Source organism: Labrus bergylta, chromosome 12 (assembly GCF_963930695.1).
Source record: "Labrus bergylta chromosome 12, fLabBer1.1, whole genome shotgun sequence".
NCBI classification, from domain to species: domain Eukaryota; kingdom Metazoa; phylum Chordata; class Actinopteri; order Labriformes; family Labridae; genus Labrus; species Labrus bergylta.
Genome location: NC_089206.1, coordinates 27,137,063 through 27,158,028, shown reverse-complemented (window position 1 = coordinate 27,158,028; position 20,966 = coordinate 27,137,063). Strand labels below are relative to the sequence as shown.

At 42.0% G+C, this 20,966-nt stretch overlaps 1 protein-coding gene across 2 annotated transcripts in view; it reads left to right on the top strand.

Moving 5' to 3' along the window:
* LOC109993547 (helicase ARIP4-like) overlaps nt 1-19,032 on the top strand; it is a 71,336-nt gene extending 52,304 nt beyond the window's left edge. For both annotated transcript variants that reach the window (XM_065960942.1, XM_065960943.1), the window contains 21 exons: nt 1,150-1,393; nt 2,178-2,311; nt 2,693-2,863; nt 6,311-6,531; nt 6,671-6,853; nt 7,159-7,292; nt 8,224-8,420; nt 8,540-8,743; nt 8,854-8,992; nt 9,126-9,303; nt 9,646-9,864; nt 11,065-11,183; nt 11,333-11,457; nt 12,291-12,390; nt 12,521-12,726; nt 13,000-13,175; nt 13,729-13,925; nt 14,040-14,239; nt 14,353-14,442; nt 14,606-14,701; nt 14,831-19,032. In XM_065960942.1, the coding sequence (XP_065817014.1) occupies nt 1,150-1,393; nt 2,178-2,311; nt 2,693-2,863; nt 6,311-6,531; nt 6,671-6,853; nt 7,159-7,292; nt 8,224-8,420; nt 8,540-8,743; nt 8,854-8,992; nt 9,126-9,303; nt 9,646-9,864; nt 11,065-11,183; nt 11,333-11,457; nt 12,291-12,390; nt 12,521-12,726; nt 13,000-13,175; nt 13,729-13,925; nt 14,040-14,239; nt 14,353-14,442; nt 14,606-14,701; nt 14,831-15,903 (4,406 nt within the window). In that variant the 3' untranslated portion in view covers nt 15,904-19,032. The remainder of the gene's footprint in view (nt 1-1,149; nt 1,394-2,177; nt 2,312-2,692; nt 2,864-6,310; nt 6,532-6,670; nt 6,854-7,158; nt 7,293-8,223; nt 8,421-8,539; nt 8,744-8,853; nt 8,993-9,125; nt 9,304-9,645; nt 9,865-11,064; nt 11,184-11,332; nt 11,458-12,290; nt 12,391-12,520; nt 12,727-12,999; nt 13,176-13,728; nt 13,926-14,039; nt 14,240-14,352; nt 14,443-14,605; nt 14,702-14,830) is intronic.
* Nucleotides 19,033-20,966: the final 1,934 nt, after the last annotated feature.

The window sequence follows — 20,966 nt, the reverse complement described above, 5'->3', positions numbered from 1 at the left end:
GGTGAAAGTGAAATACAAGCAGATTGAAAGTAGATAAAACAGAGATCGCTCCAGAAGTTAAGAGGAGTTTTAGGAAAGATTGAAGAATAGAAATGTGCTTACAGATGGTATAAAAAGTGCCTGCACAATTTCCCTGATTTCATATTGAAGCATTTCTCGGCTCAGGGTCAGATAAATCTAACTTCCTGGTGTTACAAAATTCAATCCTCGCAGGCTGAGTGATGACAGTAGCTTACATAAGTCCTGTTTCATTGGACTTTAAAACAAGTCCAAAAAATTAAAAGAGAAATTTGAGATATTTGTGAAAAAGTACATTTCTAAAAATGTGGGATAAAAGTCTCATACTTTACTAATGGCCGCCAGAAGTTTCTTTAATAAAGAAGTTTCTGAAACTGTTTGAAACAGGAGGATCATTGTTTGCACTTAAAAGTCGTAAAGTGAAAAGTAGACATCCAGGAAAAGGTGAATCAATCAGTGAATATTTGGTAGTTTACTGCTTGTGTTTATGCCATCTGTTAAAGTGAATGAGCTCTGCCAAGTTGCCGTCCTGTGTTGTCTTTATAGGAGAGGAGTGCCTTATCTGCACCTCTGGCAAACCCATCAGAAAATGTCTCCGGGCACAGAACATAATGGAAAAGTAATACGATGATTATGCAGGGGGAATAATTGGCTTCGGGGAGGATCTGCATATTTGGCGCTGGATTGTTCACATCAAGTAATGATTCATTTACTTGATTTATGTCTTCCTACTTACAGACAGTTAAAATGAATAGGTTTGAGACCTGGCATGGAATCAGCGCTGGGTGCTGAGGTGGCACACTATATTATTTTAATGACACAACCCGTCCTGGATGTGGCAGTTAGGAAAAATGGATTATTTAAATTGCTGCTCATTTGTTAAACAAAACCCAAAGTACTGGAGTAGGGTCTGCCCCCATGGTAAAGAACACAGAGGGAGATTTATCACAAATAGAGGAGAAAAGATGTGTACCTAAAGATAATTTTGGGGCTTTTTTATGCGTTTATGGGATAGAGGATAGTGTTGGAAACAGGGATAATAGAGTGGGGAAAGGCATGCCACTCTGAAGTCCTTTCTTCAATTCTATTTGAAATAACCACTATTTATTCTGTTCCCTCTCTGTCTCACAGACCAGTCCCACAGTGCCCCCTTCAGCTCCGAGAATGAGGCTCAGGGAGGCGACTCTGCCGCCTGGCAGTGCACCCCTCCCCCATCTACCTCACCTTCGGGGGAGATGCCAGCCCACACTCCGCCATCCCAGCCTGCATCCAGACCCAGGTCCAGGCCGGCCAGCCAAAGCCCCTCCCCTCCCTCCGCCCTGACAGGAACCAAGAAGAGAAGCTCCAAACCAGCACACATGAGGCGCAACATCAGGTAACCCAACAAAGTATTCAGGCTGGCCTATAATTTGTGGTTCATTTATAGACTGTATGGAACATGGATGTATTCCCAGTGATGTCACACAATGGTTACTGAAGGGGAGTTTTGAAGCCCATGTTGAAAATTATGTCTCAATGTAAATTTTGAAACAGCTGAGGAGCTAAGGCAGGTCTTAACATAAAATAAGGAAAAATGTTTCCTTCAGCAATAAATCATTTAATATGGATCTAAAGAAATGATTAAATGCTTGGCAAACAGTAAGCAGTCTACCATGACATGAAACGGATTAGCTCACAATCCCTTGATTATGTTTCTGGGTAAACTAACACTCACTCTTATTCAACACTATTTGTCATAATGGTCACTGTTGGCTGGATATTTGGATTTATCGCCTTCCTGCTGTGTCTCTTCTGGCCTTTCTGCCTCTCTGATTTCACTCTTATTTTTGAAGGACTAAAGCGCGGGCCAATCTGATTTCAGTGAAATCTGTCAATGATTATACTTCAGCATGCTCAGTGTGCAGCTGCATTCCTCTAGCTGCCAATAACCACGATAGAGCTCAACCTCAAATATGCTGCTGCTTTTACATAACAGCATCGCTACAGCAACTTGTATAACAATACATAACAATATCAGTATATAAATAATACTAATAAACGCGATAAGCACTGTTTCATAGAGCTGTCACAAATGGTCCATCAGATGTTTTAAGCAGGCTCTTGCAGTTTTTCAGTGTGTAAGAAAAACTAGAATTTTACTGATGTTTTACTCTGTGCAGGAAGTTACTGAGGGAGCATCAGCTGGAGGCAGTGACCAAAGTTGCCCAGCAGGACGAGTTAGAGAGGAGACGGCGTCTGGAGCAGCAGAGAAAACAGGATTTCCCCTTACCACTGCTGCCTGAATACACAACTGGTGAGAACATGTAGCCCCCCAAAACTGTCTTCCTATAAAATTTCTATCACCCATTGACCCATGAAAACTAACCATCAAACATTTTTCATCATTCAGAAACTGTGTTTCAAGCAACTGCCTGCAAACTCAAATTCCCTAAGAACGGAAAGTGCTCCGTGAATTGCGTCTCATTCCGTAATTGCGTAATGATACCCAACACAAACAAGCACACAAAGTTGTCCTTTTTCGTGCACAATGGTCCTATGTGGAGCAGCCTTGTGCTGACAGAGCTCTATTCTGTCCACTTACAGATGATGTGCTGGAAAGGGAGGAGACACCTTTACCAGTTTATTGTGAAGTCCACAATTCTTTTTTTTAACCCTTGCGTTCCTTTCTCTCCAGATGATGTAACAAAGCATGTGTCGTCAGCATCAACGGCATCACAGCAAGACGTGAAGTCTGCCGGACAGGAGGTTATCAGTTTTGATGACTCCAGCTGCACAGTCGGCATTGAGGACGACAGCAAGACTAACGTACCCACATCTGCTAACACTGACCGCACACACAAAACAGGTGAGGCACACACACACCCACACACCCACACACCCACACACCCACTCAGTTTAATATGACCCCAAAACTCTTCTTTTTCATCATTTTCTAATAAAAAAGATGTATGTACCCCATACATCTCTGGCGGCGGCTGACCTTTGATCTTCAATCGTGAAAGTGGGCCAGTGGGTCAGAAGGCTGAGGTGGTCATGAAAGCAGATAGGGACGCAGAGCTGTGAAGTTTATTTATGACTCATCTTCCAGCTGTGTATTCGGAGCTGTTCACATAGCTAGGTAAGCCTTAAATAAGCCACAAGCTCATTCTTGAAATGCCTAAACAGCACAGTGTGAGCTTTGGTACAACGTGTGAGAAGTTCTCTGTCACATGTCAAATACTTAGAAGAGTCCAACTTGTAGATCTATTTTTACAAGTAGAACAATACATCCCCTACTTTTCAACGTGGGACAGAATAGAATGTGTTGATGCTGATTTTTCATGATGTTGATTCAGTTTTGAGATAATTTACTTTAGCAGCAACATATACAGTCACATACACACCACAGCCAAAAAAGCCGCTTTTACAGCACAAAAGAAATCTTTACGTTTTGATTTTATAAATGATAAGTGATATCCATAGTTAGGCACATAGCTGACATGATTGACAGGTGGGTGCGATGTAGCGGTTTGTAGTTAGCATTAAACCCTGCCTCAGCTCCGGCTCTCAGCCTGTCATTAGGTTGACTGAAAGTTAGGCTGAGACAGCATTTCCAGCATGGCGGCTGCTGTCGATGAGCCTCCAGAGCCCCCTGCAGGAACAGATGGCTGACGTCACTCAGGCTTCATCCATTTATATTCACAGTCTATGGTGAAACCCTTAAAGACATAGAATTTAAAACCTGTGGGTTGCATTGTTTTGAAAAAGAAATGGCCTTTCAATCATCATTACGAATGCAGGAATGATATACGCTTTGCTGGTTAAATAACTTAGTGACTGGTCCAGGAGGATTCAGATTTATCAAAATTCGTGAATCAAAAATGGAAGACCACATTTCCTCAAACTGTATTTCTGGGTAATTAAATCACAATTTCCTGGCTGTGACATTTCTGGAAAGATTGAGGGTATATTTGAAGATGAAAATTCCATGTTGAATTGGCAGCACAATAATGAATTGGGTGAAAAGGACACTCAATCCTGGCAGTTGAAGATGCTCTTAATTAAATCAAATCCCAGTGACATTAAAATGCAGATTCTCCTTAAACAATCCCCTGGATTTAAATCTATCCTGGAATAATTCTACCTGTTTGTGAGCCTTTTTCACACCATGTAGCGGTCCTTTAATTCTGACATTCGAGCTGCCCAGTTGGAGCACCAGGCACAGATCATCCGAGCATGCAAAGTTGAGATCCAAAGTTGTATTAGCTGGTCGGTGTCTCGTGGAGCTTCAGTCTCCAGAGATTAAGCAAAGCAGCCTTTAAAGCCTCATGACAGCCATGAGGTTATTCAATTACAAACTGTGTTCTACTCTGTTTTCTGACCCCAGGGGTCTGAAAACATTGGCAACTCATCAACTTGAATCGAGTCACAACCAAATTTGATTTAAGTTTTTTACGCAAAAGCCAAAACAAAGCTGACAACCAGGCAGCTATTTACCTGAAATCTTCTCAAAAGATGAGGTGAGGATGATTTATGGGCGATCAAATGTAAAAAAAATAACAACCAGGGTCTTGCTTGTTTTCTTCTGTGAATTCCATGTTCCTCTGTTGTCTGAGTAAAGACCATTTTAAGGAAGTTGCATTTAATTTAATTCAAGAATGTGGTGATCACAAAATGTTCACTGGCACTGACTGCAGATTTATTTAAATTCTTTAAAGGGTGAACAGACAACACAGTTTTCAAATGTTTCAAATCCAATTACAGAGGTCAAAAACATCTTCAGTTCCTGTTAGTATGTGTGTGGGGGGGGGGGGGTACTTATAAACTGGAGGGAGTTTTTGTAGATTAGCCACCATGTGCATCAGAACATTTAAAACCTCCGCAGGGTACATCGTGTACCGTTCCCTTATTGCCCGAGTGCACAGACACACTTCCACACAGCCACTCAAACAGGATGAACACACCTGTACCGCACACACACACACCAAGGAGAGAGATAGAGAGAGGGAACAAATGAGCTAACACAGAGAATATGTAGATTTGGAAGCTGAATAAGACAAAGGTGAGGGAGAGAAAAAAAAAGGAATAAAGGGCGGAGAGGGGAAGAGACATGAAAAGGGGGAGAGTGTGTGTGGGGCAGATCAGAGCGGGTCTGTGGAGCAATAAAGCTGGCTAATCCTGGTTATGAGCCAGAACACACGCACACACATAAGGAACACACACACACACTCGCAGTGGCACAGTGACATTTCTAGTTGGGGTTGCATAACCAGTCTCCCCCTCCACTCTAATCCTACTTGTATAACCAGCCATTCACTGCAGTTATATAAGAGCTTTCATTCTCTCTCTCTCTCTCTCTCTCTCTCTCTCTCTCTCTCTCTCTCTCTCTCTCTCTCTCTCTCTCTCTCTCTCTCTCTCTCTCTCTCCCTCCCCACACACACTAACATACTGACACACACCTCTCCTCCTCCCGTCATGCCCTCGTAGACTGCCAGCTTGTGTAACTTTCACCACTTGATACCGTTGACGTTGTTCTTTTTATCAGATATGGATTTCAGTCTTTACACACACACACACACACACACACAGAATGACGCACATTTTTAACTATCAACGCAAGTTTTAAAAACTTCTTGTATTTCTTGTCGCTTCACTTGAGACAAATGTGTCTCAAGGTCAATAAAAAGTGGTAATTGTTGTCAGGGGAGAAGCTGCAAACCAAAATTTTAATTTTTGCTTCCTTTATTCTGCTGTTGTGCAAGATTTTATTTTCTTTTGTGACAGCCGTTAAGACAGTTAAGGTTCTTTAGAAAGTCCTAAATCACATTGAAAACATTAATTAGACTAAAGAAAATAAATTCTGAAAGGCATGTGTCTCAAAGAATTAAAAAAAAATCCCTCCTGAATGGTCTGAAAAACCTTGATTGGATTTTTTTTTTTTTGCTTTTCTCCCTCCAGTGTTATTTCTCTTTAATTTATTGAGGCAGAGAGTACTTCAAATCTAACCTCTTAATCACAGTTGCATCATCTGTCATCTATTTTAAGACCTTGTAAAATGTAGTTCTTACAGAGATATTTGAATGGAGCATGTTTTTTAGAAGAGCAAAATCTATTGAAATGGCAAAGTGAGTCTACAATAAATACAACATCTTCAGGTTAATATCCCTCCTGAATACAGATATCAGTCCTCGGTCAAATTGAGTTTTCTGAATTTGCAAACAGAAAAACAAGACGTGCAATGCCCATTTTGGAAACCTCGGATGAAATATTTCTCCGTCAACCGCCTCCTTACCCTTCTCCTCTGTCCACGCAGATGTGATCGATCTGAGCTCAAGCGAGGACGACACAGTTGTCCACATCAGCAGCGAGTCCACCAACAAGGAGGAAGAGAGGCAGCCGAGCGGCGCTCACGTCAACGACACCCTCAACCGACCAGATGCGGATGGCAGAGTGCTGGTCAACCTGAACCATCCAGCTGAAGAGGAGGACATTTTCCTGTCGCCTCAGTTGGCACAAGCAGTCAAACCTCACCAGGTATTTGTTTGACCTTTACCTTCAGTTCTGCCCACCCATTCTTCCTTCATCCTTCCTGCTTCCTTTTCTTGTTGCCATGACTCCAACTTTGTATCAATCACCCCCACTCTCTATCTCTTTTTTTTTTTTTCCTCCTTAGGTCGGTGGAATCCGCTTTTTGTACGACAACCTGGTGGAGTCGGTGGAGCGGTTCAGCAACAGCAGCGGGTTCGGCTGCATCCTCGCTCACAGCATGGGCCTGGGAAAAACACTGCAAGTCATCTCCTTCATCGACGTCCTGTTCCGACACACCACAGCTCACACCGTGCTCGCCATCGTACCTGTAAGCAACCGCTGATGCAACTTTGACATGAACGTTTTAACTTGAAGGAGTATTTGGTCAACATCTTTTTTCTCGCTTTTTGTTTTTTACCACTTTAGATTTGTTTTACAGAAAATAACAGCCTTTAACAATGTCTGGGAATCTTTTACTTAATTTGAATGGCCGCTAAGCACAGTATTTTGAAGTCTAACTAAAAACTAGTGAGAATTAAAGCTTCTGTCAATCAGCTGGTTCCCTTTACGCATAAACAAAGTGAATATGGAGACTGGAGATAATTTTTTTTAAATTATGAATTCTCTTCTTAGGTGAACACGTTGCAGAACTGGCTGTCAGAGTTCAACATGTGGGTCCCTCCCCCAGAGGCTCTACCTCCAGATACAGACCCTAAACTGGTGATGCCCCGGGCCTTTAAGGTTCACATCCTCAACGATGAACACAAGTAAGCAACAGAGAGCGCTCATCGTGTCTTTCTGTTTACAGCCTTGATGTTTTCACTCAACCACCTACTTTATTGAATTCAACAGAAAACAAACAGTATCATGACAGTAAATGTTGAAGGAAATCTGTTGGTTTCTTTTTTTTTAATTCAATAAAAACTAAGCATTTATAGATCTTAAGTAAACACACACAAACATATATGCAATAGGGTCATTTGTGAATGTAAAATCATCTCAGAAGCCTTGGTGCTCTTCCAGTAACACAGAGTAGTGGAGAAACATTCCCTCTGTCTGTCATCTAAAAATGATGGCGCTGACCTTCTGATGATATGCCTCTGCATTTGATCGCCATCTGGCTCATCCCTTCTTCTTTCGCCCCATCACCCCCTTCTTCAGCAGCTGCTTCTGCTGGAAAGAATGTCTGACTCTTGCATTCAGCGCGTGCGTGCGTGCGTGCGTGCGTGTGTGTGAGATCAGGGAGGAAGGCTGCATGATGAGTGTGTAATTCCGTGAAACAGCCGTGTCTGAAAGTGACACACTGACCTCATTTTATGCCTCAGTACAGTTAAATATATGTTATCAATGTAACTTGTAAAAACAATTAAGATGAAAGATAATCTTCAGAACTGTGATTATATATTAATCTCTTCCTTTTAAGTTTAACATGAAGTTGCTGAAAATCACGTTTTATCCCCTCACGGAGGGCAACAAAGATTTTTTTTGACATTGTGTGCATCTTGTACATCAAGGAAGCGGGGGATAAGAGTCTCTGTACCGCTACTTTGCATTGCCTTTTGTACTACTGACTGCATTTTCTCTGGGGCTCCAAGTGGAGTTGTTACACCGCACAAAGAGAACAAGTGTGTCATGTTCCCCATGTGCAACTGGAGTGAGATTTCAAATCTTAACCAATAGCTACAACCCTTTTTCCAGGAACACAACGACCAGGGCCAAGGTGGTGGAGGACTGGACGCGGGACGGAGGTGTGCTGCTAATGGGCTACGAGATGTACCGCCTCCTGTCCATGAAGAAGAGCTTTGTGTCCGGGAGGAAGAGAAAGAGCAAGAAAGCAACTGGACCTGTCGTCATCGACCTGGACGAGGAGGACAGGCAGCAGGAATTACTCAAAGGTGAGACAGTTGAAGGATGGGTCGGGTGGAAAAAGGGAATGATGAACATATTATTTGTTCTGAAAGCACCTCTGTAGAATATTTGTGAATATATTTCTGCCTGTGTCTCCCTCCTCCAGGTGTCGAAAGAGCCTTGGCTCGGCCCGGTCCAGATGTGGTGATCTGTGACGAAGGCCATCGCATCAAGAACTGCCACGCCAGCACGTCACAGGCCCTGAAGAACATCCGGACCAGACGGCGTGTTGTCCTCACCGGCTATCCGCTCCAGAACAACCTGATCGAGTACTGGTGCATGGTCGACTTTGTCCGACCAGACTTCCTAGGTATGACCCCCCTGGATGTGCAAAGATGTTGGCAGGTCTACTTTAAATGTGAAACAATGTTTTCCTATTGGTGTTCTAGCTTCATTTTTCATATCTTGTACATATGTCAGGTACACGGCAGGAGTTCAGCAACATGTTTGAGCGTCCCATTCTGAACGGGCAGTGTGTGGACAGCACGCCTCAGGACGACCAGCTGATGAGGTACAGGAGCCACGTCCTGCACAGCCTGCTGGAGGGCTTTGTACAGAGGTGAGTCAGCAGGCCTTATAAGCCCAAACAAACAAAAACCTGACCTCCATTAAACTCTTAGAGAGAGATTACAGAGTCTCTACTGACCTTCTGTTGATATAGCATTTAAGAAATATTGACTCCTTCCTTCCAGACGAGGTCATGACGTTCTGAGGGACCAACTGCCCTCAAAAGAAGAACATGTGATCCTGGTGCGTCTGTCTCCGCTCCAGAGGGCGCTCTACACCGAGTTCATGAACCGATTCAGAGAGGCAGGAAACACCGGCTGGCTCAGCCTCAACCCGCTGAAGGCTTTTTGCGTCTGCTGCAAGGTGAGTCGTATGGAATGAAACACCTGTTCAACATCTACGGCCAAATTCTCTGATGCACTCTATTTTTCATCTAAATAGATCCCAATAAGTTTCATTAATCATTGCAGTTGATACAGTTTTTTCTTTGAGAAAATCTGTGTCATAATGTCTGCCATTGGAGGATAGACATTGAAATCACTTCTTCAAATGTATTCCTTTCTGTATGAGTTCCTATGAGTTATTCAAGCTACTATCTGCTCATGCAACAACATAAATACCCTCATATTTATTATATTTGCTGAATGAAGTCATTTTTACTTTGAGTGAGTTTTTTTACACTGCGAATCTCTCGTCATACTTCAGATTTGGAACCATCCAGACGTGCTGTACGAGGCCTTGCAAAAGGAAAACCTGGCCAGTGACCAGGACTTAGACCTTGATGACATCACGTCCACAGGATCCGCCCAATGTCCAACAGCACCCAATCAAAAGTCCAAGCCCATAGAGAATCCCATCCCCATCGGTGGACTGAGTCTCAATCAGCTGCAGGAGAAAGCCAATCAGGTCATCACTTACGAATGGGTGAGTGATACAAAGTCAAACAGTGGCTTTAATAGAACACCACCAGTCTTTTCTGCCTTGATCCCAACATGAGAGGGTATTCAGATCAGAATGTTCTCTTGATACTAGAAAGGCTTTATGCCATATAAATAAGGAGATATAACAATAAATGAATAAACTAAGTTTAAAGGAAGAATGTTCAACATTTAAACGTGAGAAGTGCGAGTCCCTCTGGCTGTACTGTTGTCAGCGCCGTGTTCACATTATGTTAACATGGACGGGACGGCCGGCTCCTCCCTTTGTGTATAAAAGCTGTTTGAGTCAAGGACTAGAGAAAAGAAGAATAAGATTATCACTGCTTATTTGAATGTCACATACTTGTTTTGGATTATGGTCTTTCTGTGTAAATGGATATGCAATCAGAAGCTACAAACTAACTTAAGTGTGCTAGCATTAGCCTGCTAATACAACAATGCAGGTCACAGGCAATTGCAGCTCGAGCCAAGGACAATTTTGTCCGCCGCTTGCTCTTGACTCCTTCCTGTGAACGCAAGTAGCGGGGGGTTGGAGGTTTGTCACTGGAGGAGAGCGGAGGCTTCAGTATGGAGGAGGTGTGGCCAAACAGAAGGTTGTTTTGGTTTCATGCTGGTGCTCAAGGGCGACATCTACTGGATCAAAAAGTCACACATTCTTCCTTTAATTGTCTACAGTGATCCAGTTCAGAGAAAGACTGACTTACAAACTTAGATCAAAGAACATATTTTCTGACCTTTAAACTTTGCAGGGAACATTTCTCCTGGCATTTAGGGTTTCTATGAGACCTCATTTTGTTGTCCACAGCAGTGTGTGGTTAAAGGTTTTTTTACATGGAAGCATTTAAAATCTATTGGGACTGAAGAGTAAAGGTCACATGTTTGTGTTCATGCTCAGTACAGCATGATGTGCTTGTTGTACACATCATGAGATCATTAGCTCATACTTTCTCACAACGTTATGTCAGCGCTATTTCAAATAAATCCATGAAATGTATTTTTTTTTTTGATTGAAGAGCATCTCATTGAAGTTTGCAGCTTTGAACATGACTTCTCTTTTCTAGAGAGCAAACTCCACTTCTTCTTAGTCCGTCTAAACAGCTGAACCGTGAATGAAAAGTTGATCAGAGTGAACGTGGTTATTAATTGTGTCGATTGTTAACAGTTTTTTTTCTCTACACGTGGACAGGCAAAGGACATCATGTGTGATTACAAACCCGGCCTCCTGGAGAACTCTGCCAAAATGGTGCTTCTGTTCCACCTGATAGAGGAGAGCGTCAGGAAGGGCGACAAACTCCTCGTGTTCAGGTAACACAGAAGTGCTTTGAAAGGAAGATACAAAAATGTTCTCAATGATTTATTTGTAGCTTATTCACCCCTTTATATAACAAAATGAAATACTTCTACTTTGCTTTATATTAATGTCATTAACTATGTGCTGTGTCTGCCCTCTGCAGTCAAAGTTTGTCCACACTGACTGTGATCGAGGACTTTCTGGCTAAGAGGCCGGTGCCTCCATCACCCAACACCACCAGCAGAGACAGACCCAACCAAACCTGGGTCCGCAATCTCAACTACTACAGTAAGACATCCTTAAATATACTTTTCTTTGTGTGTGTCTGTTTTTTAAGTATATTGAACATTCAAAACGTCTAAAAAAAAAAAAAAAACTGCTATCAAGGCCACAGAGTACATTACAATGAGACTTTACAAGGAGGAGGAGACAGGTTGAAAAGTTATTTAAGACACAGTGACAGAAAGAAATATAGATGGTATTTTCTCAGTTTAGAGGAAACCTATTTTTAAATGTTCAAGTTGCTCACCTTAAGAGTGATACTGGTTAATATGTCAGTCATTCATAGGGATGTTCATGAGCACAGTGGTTTGGTTATGAAGTAGGCATTCTCTCATTGACCTACAATGAGTGCTGCCACCTGCTGGTAGTTCTTGAAAACAGCCAGACAGTGGTACATGGTTCTCCATAGGAACAGAAGGGAATTCACAGCCTTTGTAAAGCTCTTGTTTGTGTGATTTAAAGACTTTTTTTGCAATACAGGACAAGATAGCTGACTTTTTCTATGATGTTTGATTGATATTGATTTAAAATAAGTCCATGGTTATCCTATTTAGCACACAAGTATTGTTTTTTTTTTTTAAACTATCGTCATCCATTTATGTTTATTCCAAAAAGATAAAGAAGTTAAATATAAAAGCAACAATGTGTCAATAGTGAAGTCGTTACTCTTTCCAGATAACAGAAAATGATCCTGGAGTTTATAGACAACATTAAGTGATAGTGATACATGAATGAAAATTAAGCTACAAGATGAAGGAAAAGGAAGGTTAGATGAACTAGTATCCCTGCTACTGAAAAAACATTTTTTAACCCGACTTTGGTTGTGTGTTATCTTTCAGGACTGGATGGAAGTACAACCGCCTCAGAGAGAGAGAGGCTGATAAACCAGTTCAACGATCCAGCAAACACCTCAGCATGGGTCTTCCTGCTGTCAACAAGGTAACACACAACAATAAGTACAATGTGAATAAACTAGTTGTAAAGAAAATGAGGTCAGGATTTGATTGCGCAATTCAATTAAAAAAAAAAAAAAAAAACTTACATTCGTGTGGATTTCTCTGGGTGATAGGGCTGGCTGTCTGGGTGTGAACCTGATTGGTGCAAACCGCGTGGTGGTCTTTGACGCCTCTTGGAACCCTTGCCATGACGCCCAGGCAGTGTGCCGTGTCTACCGCTACGGTCAGAAGAAGCCCTGTCATATCTACCGGCTGGTGTGTGACTTCACTCTGGAGAAGAAGATCTACGACCGACAGATCTCCAAGCAGGGCATGTCAGGTGAGTCGGAAGAAATGCACCAATGAGCTTAAAATGTCCTTATAGGGGAGAATAAATCTAACAGTTCCAAGTTTGTGAAATGTTACTCATGTACATTACATGCATAATTATCAATATCACTATCAGTTTGATTCCTTTTTTGGCACATTTTTTTTTTTTGTAATTTTTGACTGTCTAGACAGACACATTAAGGCCACTCGTGCTTTAAGCAGTATTAGCCTTCTTTCTTTAATAACCTTTTCTCCTCTCTTCCTTTCTCCCTCGCTCCTTTAGACAGGGTGGTGGACGACCTGAACCCTGTGCTGACCTTCACCAGGAGGGAAGTGGAGTCTCTCCTTCACTTTGTGGAGGAGGAGCCGGACACCTCGATGGTCCAGCTGAAACCCCACCACAGCATCGAGAGCGTCCTGAAGAAGGCACTGCACATCTATCCTAACCTGATAACTAAGGTAGATAGAGAGACGAGACTTTTAAAGACAGTGTCATTGTGTGCCCCCCCTAGAGGTGTTTAAAAGTAGAGCATGTGTTGATGTTTCCGTAGGTGCGATAACAGCCTGTAATACAGGTTTTGTTGAGATCTTCTGAGGCCGAGAATTTGCTGAAGACTCATTCTAAGCCAGCTCTAAAAGCGATCTCACTGCTTATTAATAACTCACATTACAGGCTATGACTGTTTGACTGAAGTAGTCAAACATTACTGTAACCCCCTTAATCTACTTGCACACTGTATCTGTGGTGAAAACTATGAACAGCAGCTGGAATTACTCTCTGCTTAATATTTGAAACACGGTTTCTGAAAGCTCTTGCTGTTTGTGAGCTTGAACGCTGCTAAGTCACTTCATTATGAAACCTGCAGGATTCTAAGTGGATTTTCTCCAATCTAAACTCTCATACCAAAACCTGAACTTTCATGATTTGAAGCTGCTTTCGAAGGGCAATAATCTCATTTGTTTTTTTTTTTATATATGTGTTTAATCGACTCCTCCTCCTCCTCCCGTTCAGCAACCATTCCCTCACGAGTCCCTGCTGATGGACCGCAGGGAGCTGAAGCTGAGCAAAGCTGAGAAGAAAGCAGCGAAGAAGGGCTATGAAATGGAAAAGAGGGCTTCTGTGCCGTACACTCGTCCTTCTTACGCTCACTACTATCCTGCCAGCGACCAGAGCCTCACCAACATCCCCGCCTTCAGTCAGAGGAACTGGTTAGTGACTTAAAACATTTTTTTAAAGATTCCATACAGAAGTGATTCAAACTGTTACGAGCAACTAATCATGGTTTCGTCAAGAACTAATAATGAAATAAACTCTCTACTCAGGCGCCCGCCTAATCGTGCTGAAGAGAAACCAGTGGCCAGTGCCCGGCCTGTCCAGTCAACTCCAGTTCCCATGACGCCCCGCCAGGCGACCGCAGGCTCTCCGCCAAGTCATGATTCTTCAGGATCCAGCCTCGGAGGTTTCCCCGTCAACTGCCTGCAGAAAGCTGGAGTCTTTGTACAGAAGATTGTCACCACTACTGGTAGGCAAACTTTTTTATTTCCTGAACCTTCCTTCTTGTTTCAGTATCTCATTGAGTCAGTCAATAAACTCAAAAATATGCACTCATCAAACGTGTCCTCCTCCCTCGTTTAGACATTGTGATTCCAGGCACCAACAGCTCAACAGATGTCCAGACGACGATCAGCGCTGGAGAGAGTATCCATGTCATCAGAGGCACAAAAGGTACAACAACACATCTACATGTTGATGCTTTATTGGAGCGCTGCTTTTCCTTACTTTTATGACACTACATTAAGTTGGTCAGCCTAGAAATGCATCAGTTCATGGATACTGCAGTCAGAAGATAAATGATTATGGTACTTTATCTTCATATTTTCTGTTTTAGGGACTTACATCAGGACGTCAGATGGTCGAATCTTTGCCATCAGAGCTGCTAACAAGGCCAAAACTGCTGAGGATGTTACTTGTACAGCACCCAAAGGTAAGAGGATTTATGTTTCAGACTCTTCTAAAGCACAGAGGAGAGTTGTTTTCAGACTATGTAGCCATCCCTGCCCAAACAAAGGGCTGTATTTGTTGTCCACTTTAACACCTTGTTTCTACTTTATAGATTCCAAGGCGCAACCAGAGGAAGTATCAACCAATGGCAGCAATGGTTGCCTGTCACCTGGCAGGAAGCAGCATGTCAACTCCACGACTTTGCCCCGCCCAATATCACCTGACAGCCCAGAGATCATCAGCGAGTTGCAGCGCTACACCGGTGGTACGGCTGGAGCTAAACCAGAGAATGCCGCAGACAGCAGCTTGCCTTCTACCAAATCAGTCCAGACAAAGTGCAGCAGCGGGGGAAGTTTTGCCGGGGGAAATATGAGCCACCATGATGCCACTGTGACCAATGTAATCCAACCCAAAATGGACGCCACTGCAGCCCAAGACCTGAGTACAGGCAGCAAGCGCAAAGCCTCCACCCCTTCTCTGGAAGAGCGACCCAGTAAGCAACCACCAACAGGCAAACACTCCTCGGCTCCTCTGGCCTCACAAGGCTTTCCCTTCACCGGTGGGTACGGCCTTCCTCCTCTAGGCCTCAACCCAGCCATGTTGGGCGGCTCGCTGGGGCACCCACTCTTCATGGGGGCAGGCTCGCCTTACTTCCAGCAGTCTAACGGTCATTTGGGGGACCCCAGTTGCATGTACCCAGATCTGTTTGGCTTTGGTGGAGCCAGTGCGGTCCCCACCTCCTCCTCCTCCCCAAAGACAAGCACTGCTGCTGCCGTCTCCTCTTCCTCATCGTTGTCAGCCTCTGCTTCAATGAAAGCCGCATCTTCAGTTCCAGGAGTCCTGCCGCCGTTCATGCTGAGCCCCAGCATGGCGGGCATGGCTGGGATGCTCCCACCAGGATTCCCTCTCTCCTACAATCAGTCTCTGGCGAGTCTCTACACAGGGTCCATGCTCCCAGGCGGCCTCCCGGGTCCAGCTGCCACTCCTGGTCCAGCCGGAGCCAGCTTCCTTTCCCAGTACCCTCCCACCACCGCCTCCAGCTCCTCCTCCTCCTCTCCCTCCTCCTTCTCCCCTTCAGCACGATCCGAGGGCAAAAGGGGCACAGTGCTGGTGAATGGTAGGAATGTCAGCAGCCCCAGCAGCTCTGATGACGACGATGATGTGATTGAAGTTGACGGACAGTGACAGATGAGTTATGTGATTTCTTGAGCAAGCTTGATTTGATTTAATAATCAGCAAGATAGGACGACATCCTATTTGCAAGGATGCAGGCTTCATATTGCCTGTGGCCGAGAATGTAAGGGAAATGGACAAAAGAAAAAGAAAGAGAACTGGACGGATGACAACTGAGCCCATGCTAATGTGTGTCCTTCTGCCTCGGAGAACCAGTCTGAATGGGGATTGAATAGAGAGTGACAAATTTTGTTATGCTGAACATTAGAAGATGAAACCTGAGGAAGAAAACTCCAGAGGGAAGAAGAAAAATCAGAGGACTTTGGTCTTCCAAGTATTTGTCCGATACTAGCATCGAATAATACAAATCACTGGACTTACTACTGCTGAGTGTGTGGACCTGCAGTGACCACAAATGGCCACTAGTTGTACTGTTGGCTTTAGAGATTCTAGTTCTGCAGCTTTGCTAGATGTTGAGACTCTTGCTTTTTGTTCCCCAGTTTATTAAAAAGATGAAAATAGGGGTGAATTGATAATGAAGGGGGGGAAAGGTTTGATAATGAAGGTAGCTGGTAGTAACGTTTGTGAAATCTCAGTCAATGAAATGGTTTTGTTCGTCGTTCGTCAAATATTGCTACTGAATTATTCTTGAAACGGTATCAGAAAAGGTAAAAAAGATCAGACAGGACTATTAGAAAGCATTTTTATTGAACTCACTGCCAGAACAGTCGCTCTCGAAGTAAGACAAAGAAAAAAAAAAAAAAGAAGCAGTTGAGGCTTGACGAGGTTGAAGACGATTACTGAAACCTTAAAACTCTAATGACCGAATGTATGCTTAATCAAATGCCTTTAAACCAGGCCTTTTTCCGAATAAGACTTCTTCTGTTTAGGCATCAGACGTTGGAAGATCTGATTTTTCTGTAATTGTGTGTGTGTATTTTATATGTATGTATTCTCTTTAACTTCTTAAAGAAAATCCAATGCCTAAAAGACAGCCAGGTGAAAATGAGAAAAAAAAACTGTGTTTTAGTGAGGTTTCCTCCTCGTAGCGGAGGGGGGAAAAAAACCCCCAACAGAAAATGCCTTTTTGCCTCCATCTTTCTGAATGTGAACTGTGAGAGAGGATAGGTAAAGAGAGACAGGCGCTCACCGCGGCTCTCTGAATCTCACCCACAGTCTTACTGTAGCCTAGCAGAGAAAAAAAAAAAAAAAAACGATGCAAAACACTCACTTAAGCCTATATACGTGTTTGTACAACCCCAGACGAATTAAGCTCGCAATCCCGAGTGTTTGGTTACGCTCGTGTCGTTACTGTGTTTGTATGTGTGTGTTGTGTTTCTTTAGGGTCACAAAAGGAATCGTTACAAAAAAACAAAAAAAAGAGAATTGCTTTACCTAGTTTGGTAACTCACAGATTCCATCTCGACTCTTGTTTTTATATTTACTCTTTCCCATCTCATTTTGTGAACAGAGGTCATCGTTAAACCAAACTTTTTTTTTTTTTTTTGGAGAGATGGTGTAGCTTTGCCAAAAAAAAAAAGAAATTCAGAAGCACATCAGAAACCTCCATGGAAGAGGATTGTGTCTTATAAGACCAAATAATGTCAATGATATCCACCACAAAAACACACACTCTCTACAGCATCCTCACAGTCCATTATCCATCCCTCAGTAAGACCTTCACAGGTAACACTGTACTCTGTACTGCACTGTAAAAGACACTTAATCTGTATACGTCTGTAGACCGGCGGGAAGCTGGGGAAGCTTCATCATAGCGACCAAGTTCCCTTTAGACACACCATGGACCGTAGTTCTGCTGTTCCATCGACCACCCCCCCACCCCCCCTGAGATCACACAAACTCTTCACTCTGGTCAGCACTGTTCTCCAGTAGTAAATCTTCTCCTCCTAAATGGCTTCAGCGTGGGATTTTTTTTTTTTTTTTTTAAAGCACCAGCTCTTTTGTTCAAAACAAAACATCTTTTTTAACATCGTCATGAAAAGACATCGGGCGTTTCCTTTTTTTTTCACTTCCATTTGTTCTGCATACAACAATTGTTAGTTTCCCTATGTTTCATTTTTTTGTTCTCATCTTTTTACAATGTTTGAATTTACCAAATTTATTTATTTATGACGGTGCATATTTATTCATTTGTATTTGTATTTTTGTACAATGTTCTCTCTTTTGGTTGCTTTTTTTTCTTTGATCTTGTTTGTAAAGTTTTTTTTTTTTAATTTTTTTAAGGTTATATTTACTATTGTTGTCACTACGGATCGTAAAATTTTCTGTTTTTTAAGAAGACTGATGATCTGCCAATCCGACCTGAGCATGTGAACTTGTGCAGAACTAGCATGTGGACCAACTAATTAGTGCGTTACTGTGCAAATGACTAGAAAAGCATATTTAAGATGTAAACATTGAATCCCATTAAAGACAACTCTGATCGTCTCTCGATTATGAGAAAAACCCCAAACCCAGGGCAGCAGGGACACGAGGATAATTTACTGTGATACTGAGCTGGGATAAAAAACACTTTTCTTATCTTGAAGAGCTCAGACTTCTCAATCGTCCCGCCTGCTCACACGTTCTTTCACAACAAAGTCTAAGAACTTACTCTGAACGATATGAGCCATTCTTTGCATGTAAACAACGCTTATTCACAAGCATTGAGTCAGGAACTGAAATAGTCCAACCATACAACAGTTGAAAAGAAATGAATATCAAGTGCTTCTCTTTCCTTTTTTTTCTTTTTTTTTTACTCTTTGTTTATAACCATATCATCAAAAATGTCCATCTGTGTCATCCCTGTGACAGCGAGCGAGTGTCCTCACTGTTGAATTGTTTGGTCGTCAGCACGGCTTTCGCTGCGCTGACTGATTTATATTTCAAAGCTTTCTACTTGAATTTACATATTTATTTATGAAAAATCGACAGAGACAAAACCGGCTGTCTCCTGTTCCATTTTAGCCGAGGAGAAGATTAAACGCTGCTGTCTTGGAGGGTTGGCTCTGTTCAAAGCCTGTTTGTGTAGTTTATCGATGGATAATGTGTATGACCTTGGATTACTTTTAGATCCTTTATTTGTTCTTTTTCTTTTGTTTTTGAAGTTTGTAAATAAAAAGAAACGTGTTCTAAATCAAACTTTTCCTAATTTATTGACAGTAGAAGTAGCAGCAGATGTAGAGCATGCACCCGCTCTGTCTCTCCCTCTCTCTCACACACACACACACACACACACACACACACACACACACACACACACAAGGGTGCATGCAAGGTGAGAACAACAGTGCACACTCTTTCTGAAATCACATATAAATACAATATGAACTTTGTAATCTACCGTTTTTCTGTTTGTCTTAACCAAAGCTTTGCATGCTTATTGTGTGTTAAATCCGGTGTTAACAGCAGTGCGGCTTTAGAGTCAGAAGAATCACCTTGATGGGCTTTGATTGAAAACAAAAAGTTCCTTGAGGCCCTAAGATGGAAAACACAATTCATCCACATGCCTGATGTAGAGTTAACAGCTGACTTTTCATGAGGCCGGATTATAAGTACTTGCTGCAGATCATATTCACAATACATGCAGGTGTTCTACTTAAACATATTTGTGGTTTAAATGAAGTTTTAAAAGAAGAGGTAAATTTGGACACTCAATAAACCGAAGCAACACAGACAGTTCACTTCGATAAGTCGGGGAATAATGTAAAATAAGTGACATCTTAAGAACACAGTCTGTTTTTCTTAGCCATATGTTTGAATTTAATTACAAATAGTCATCACAATTGTAGAAAGAACTCTTTTTTTCCCCCTCAGATTTACAGCCAAACTGAGCCAGCTTCAAATGTAAGAGCTACACTGGGTTGTTGTCCTCTGTTTATTGGTTTGCATCAATACATATCATTGTATTGGTTTTATCAGTATATGTAATGATCCTGTTCTTCTAGTTAAGCAGTAGATCATTGAAACGTAACATTGAGGGTGAAACATGGGTTTGGTTTGTCACTTTAATTAAAGGTCACTTGCTTAGAGGAGTTTCTCTTTGCGTTAGAACTCTGTCTTAAAGCAGATGTTTGCTTTGAAGGTTTTGGAGTTATCATATTGAAATCCTTTCAAAACGCCACAACCTTTCTTTGTGAAAATCCAAAATTCATGAGCTTTTATTTCAAAGACTTTGACCTACTCACATCACTAAAGGTTATCAAACTGCAAAACCTGACAACCAGTTTTTGTTTGTGTGGACATCGGTACTGTCCATCACTATGATTTCATATCATCCACGGTGATGGTAATTTCCAGAATGAACATCCACTCTCATCACCATAAGGTTTAAAGTTGTGCCTCGAAATCAAATATATAAAACATATTTAAGTTATTCACCACAGCCAGAAAAATAAATCTATTGCTGGCTGGTGGTTGGTGGTTCAGCTTGAACATGAAGGTTCAAACTGGTTCAAACTGTTTTAGAGTGCATGAGTCTTAAATAAGTCCAAAAGGTGTTGTATGTGAGCCTATACAGCATGTGAAGCCCAAGAAGTATCACATACTTTTTATTTTTATATTAAATTGTGCCTGTGGTCTTTATCTGTTTCTGTAAACTTTAAATGGAAGTTGCTGTTATGGTCGGTGTATTTCATCTTTGTTACAACCTGAAAGTCCTTTTTTGTTGAAGTAATGTAAGTTGTGGTTGTTCAGTATAAAATAAATGCATATGAGTTATTTGTATGTGTTTTGAGAGTATTTTTGAATGGGTAAGGAAAAAAATACAGCTCTTTGTACTGCTCTAATGTGCTTTTTATCTATTTTAGAGGAACAGCAATAATAATGTTTATGAAATATACATAGGAAGCGTACAGTGGTTGGAGATTAAAGCTCCAATATCATTTTAGGTCCTTAATCTAGTGTTGTAAAATTAAGTAATATGCAAGTAATATCTCTGCATACAATTTATTAGTATAAAAATATATAGGCTATAGGAACATATCTATTGGTTTTGCAGTATCAGCAAAATGTATTTTAATGGTAGTATTCAGTATGCAAACTTCACATGCAGACACAAACAAACCTTGACCACA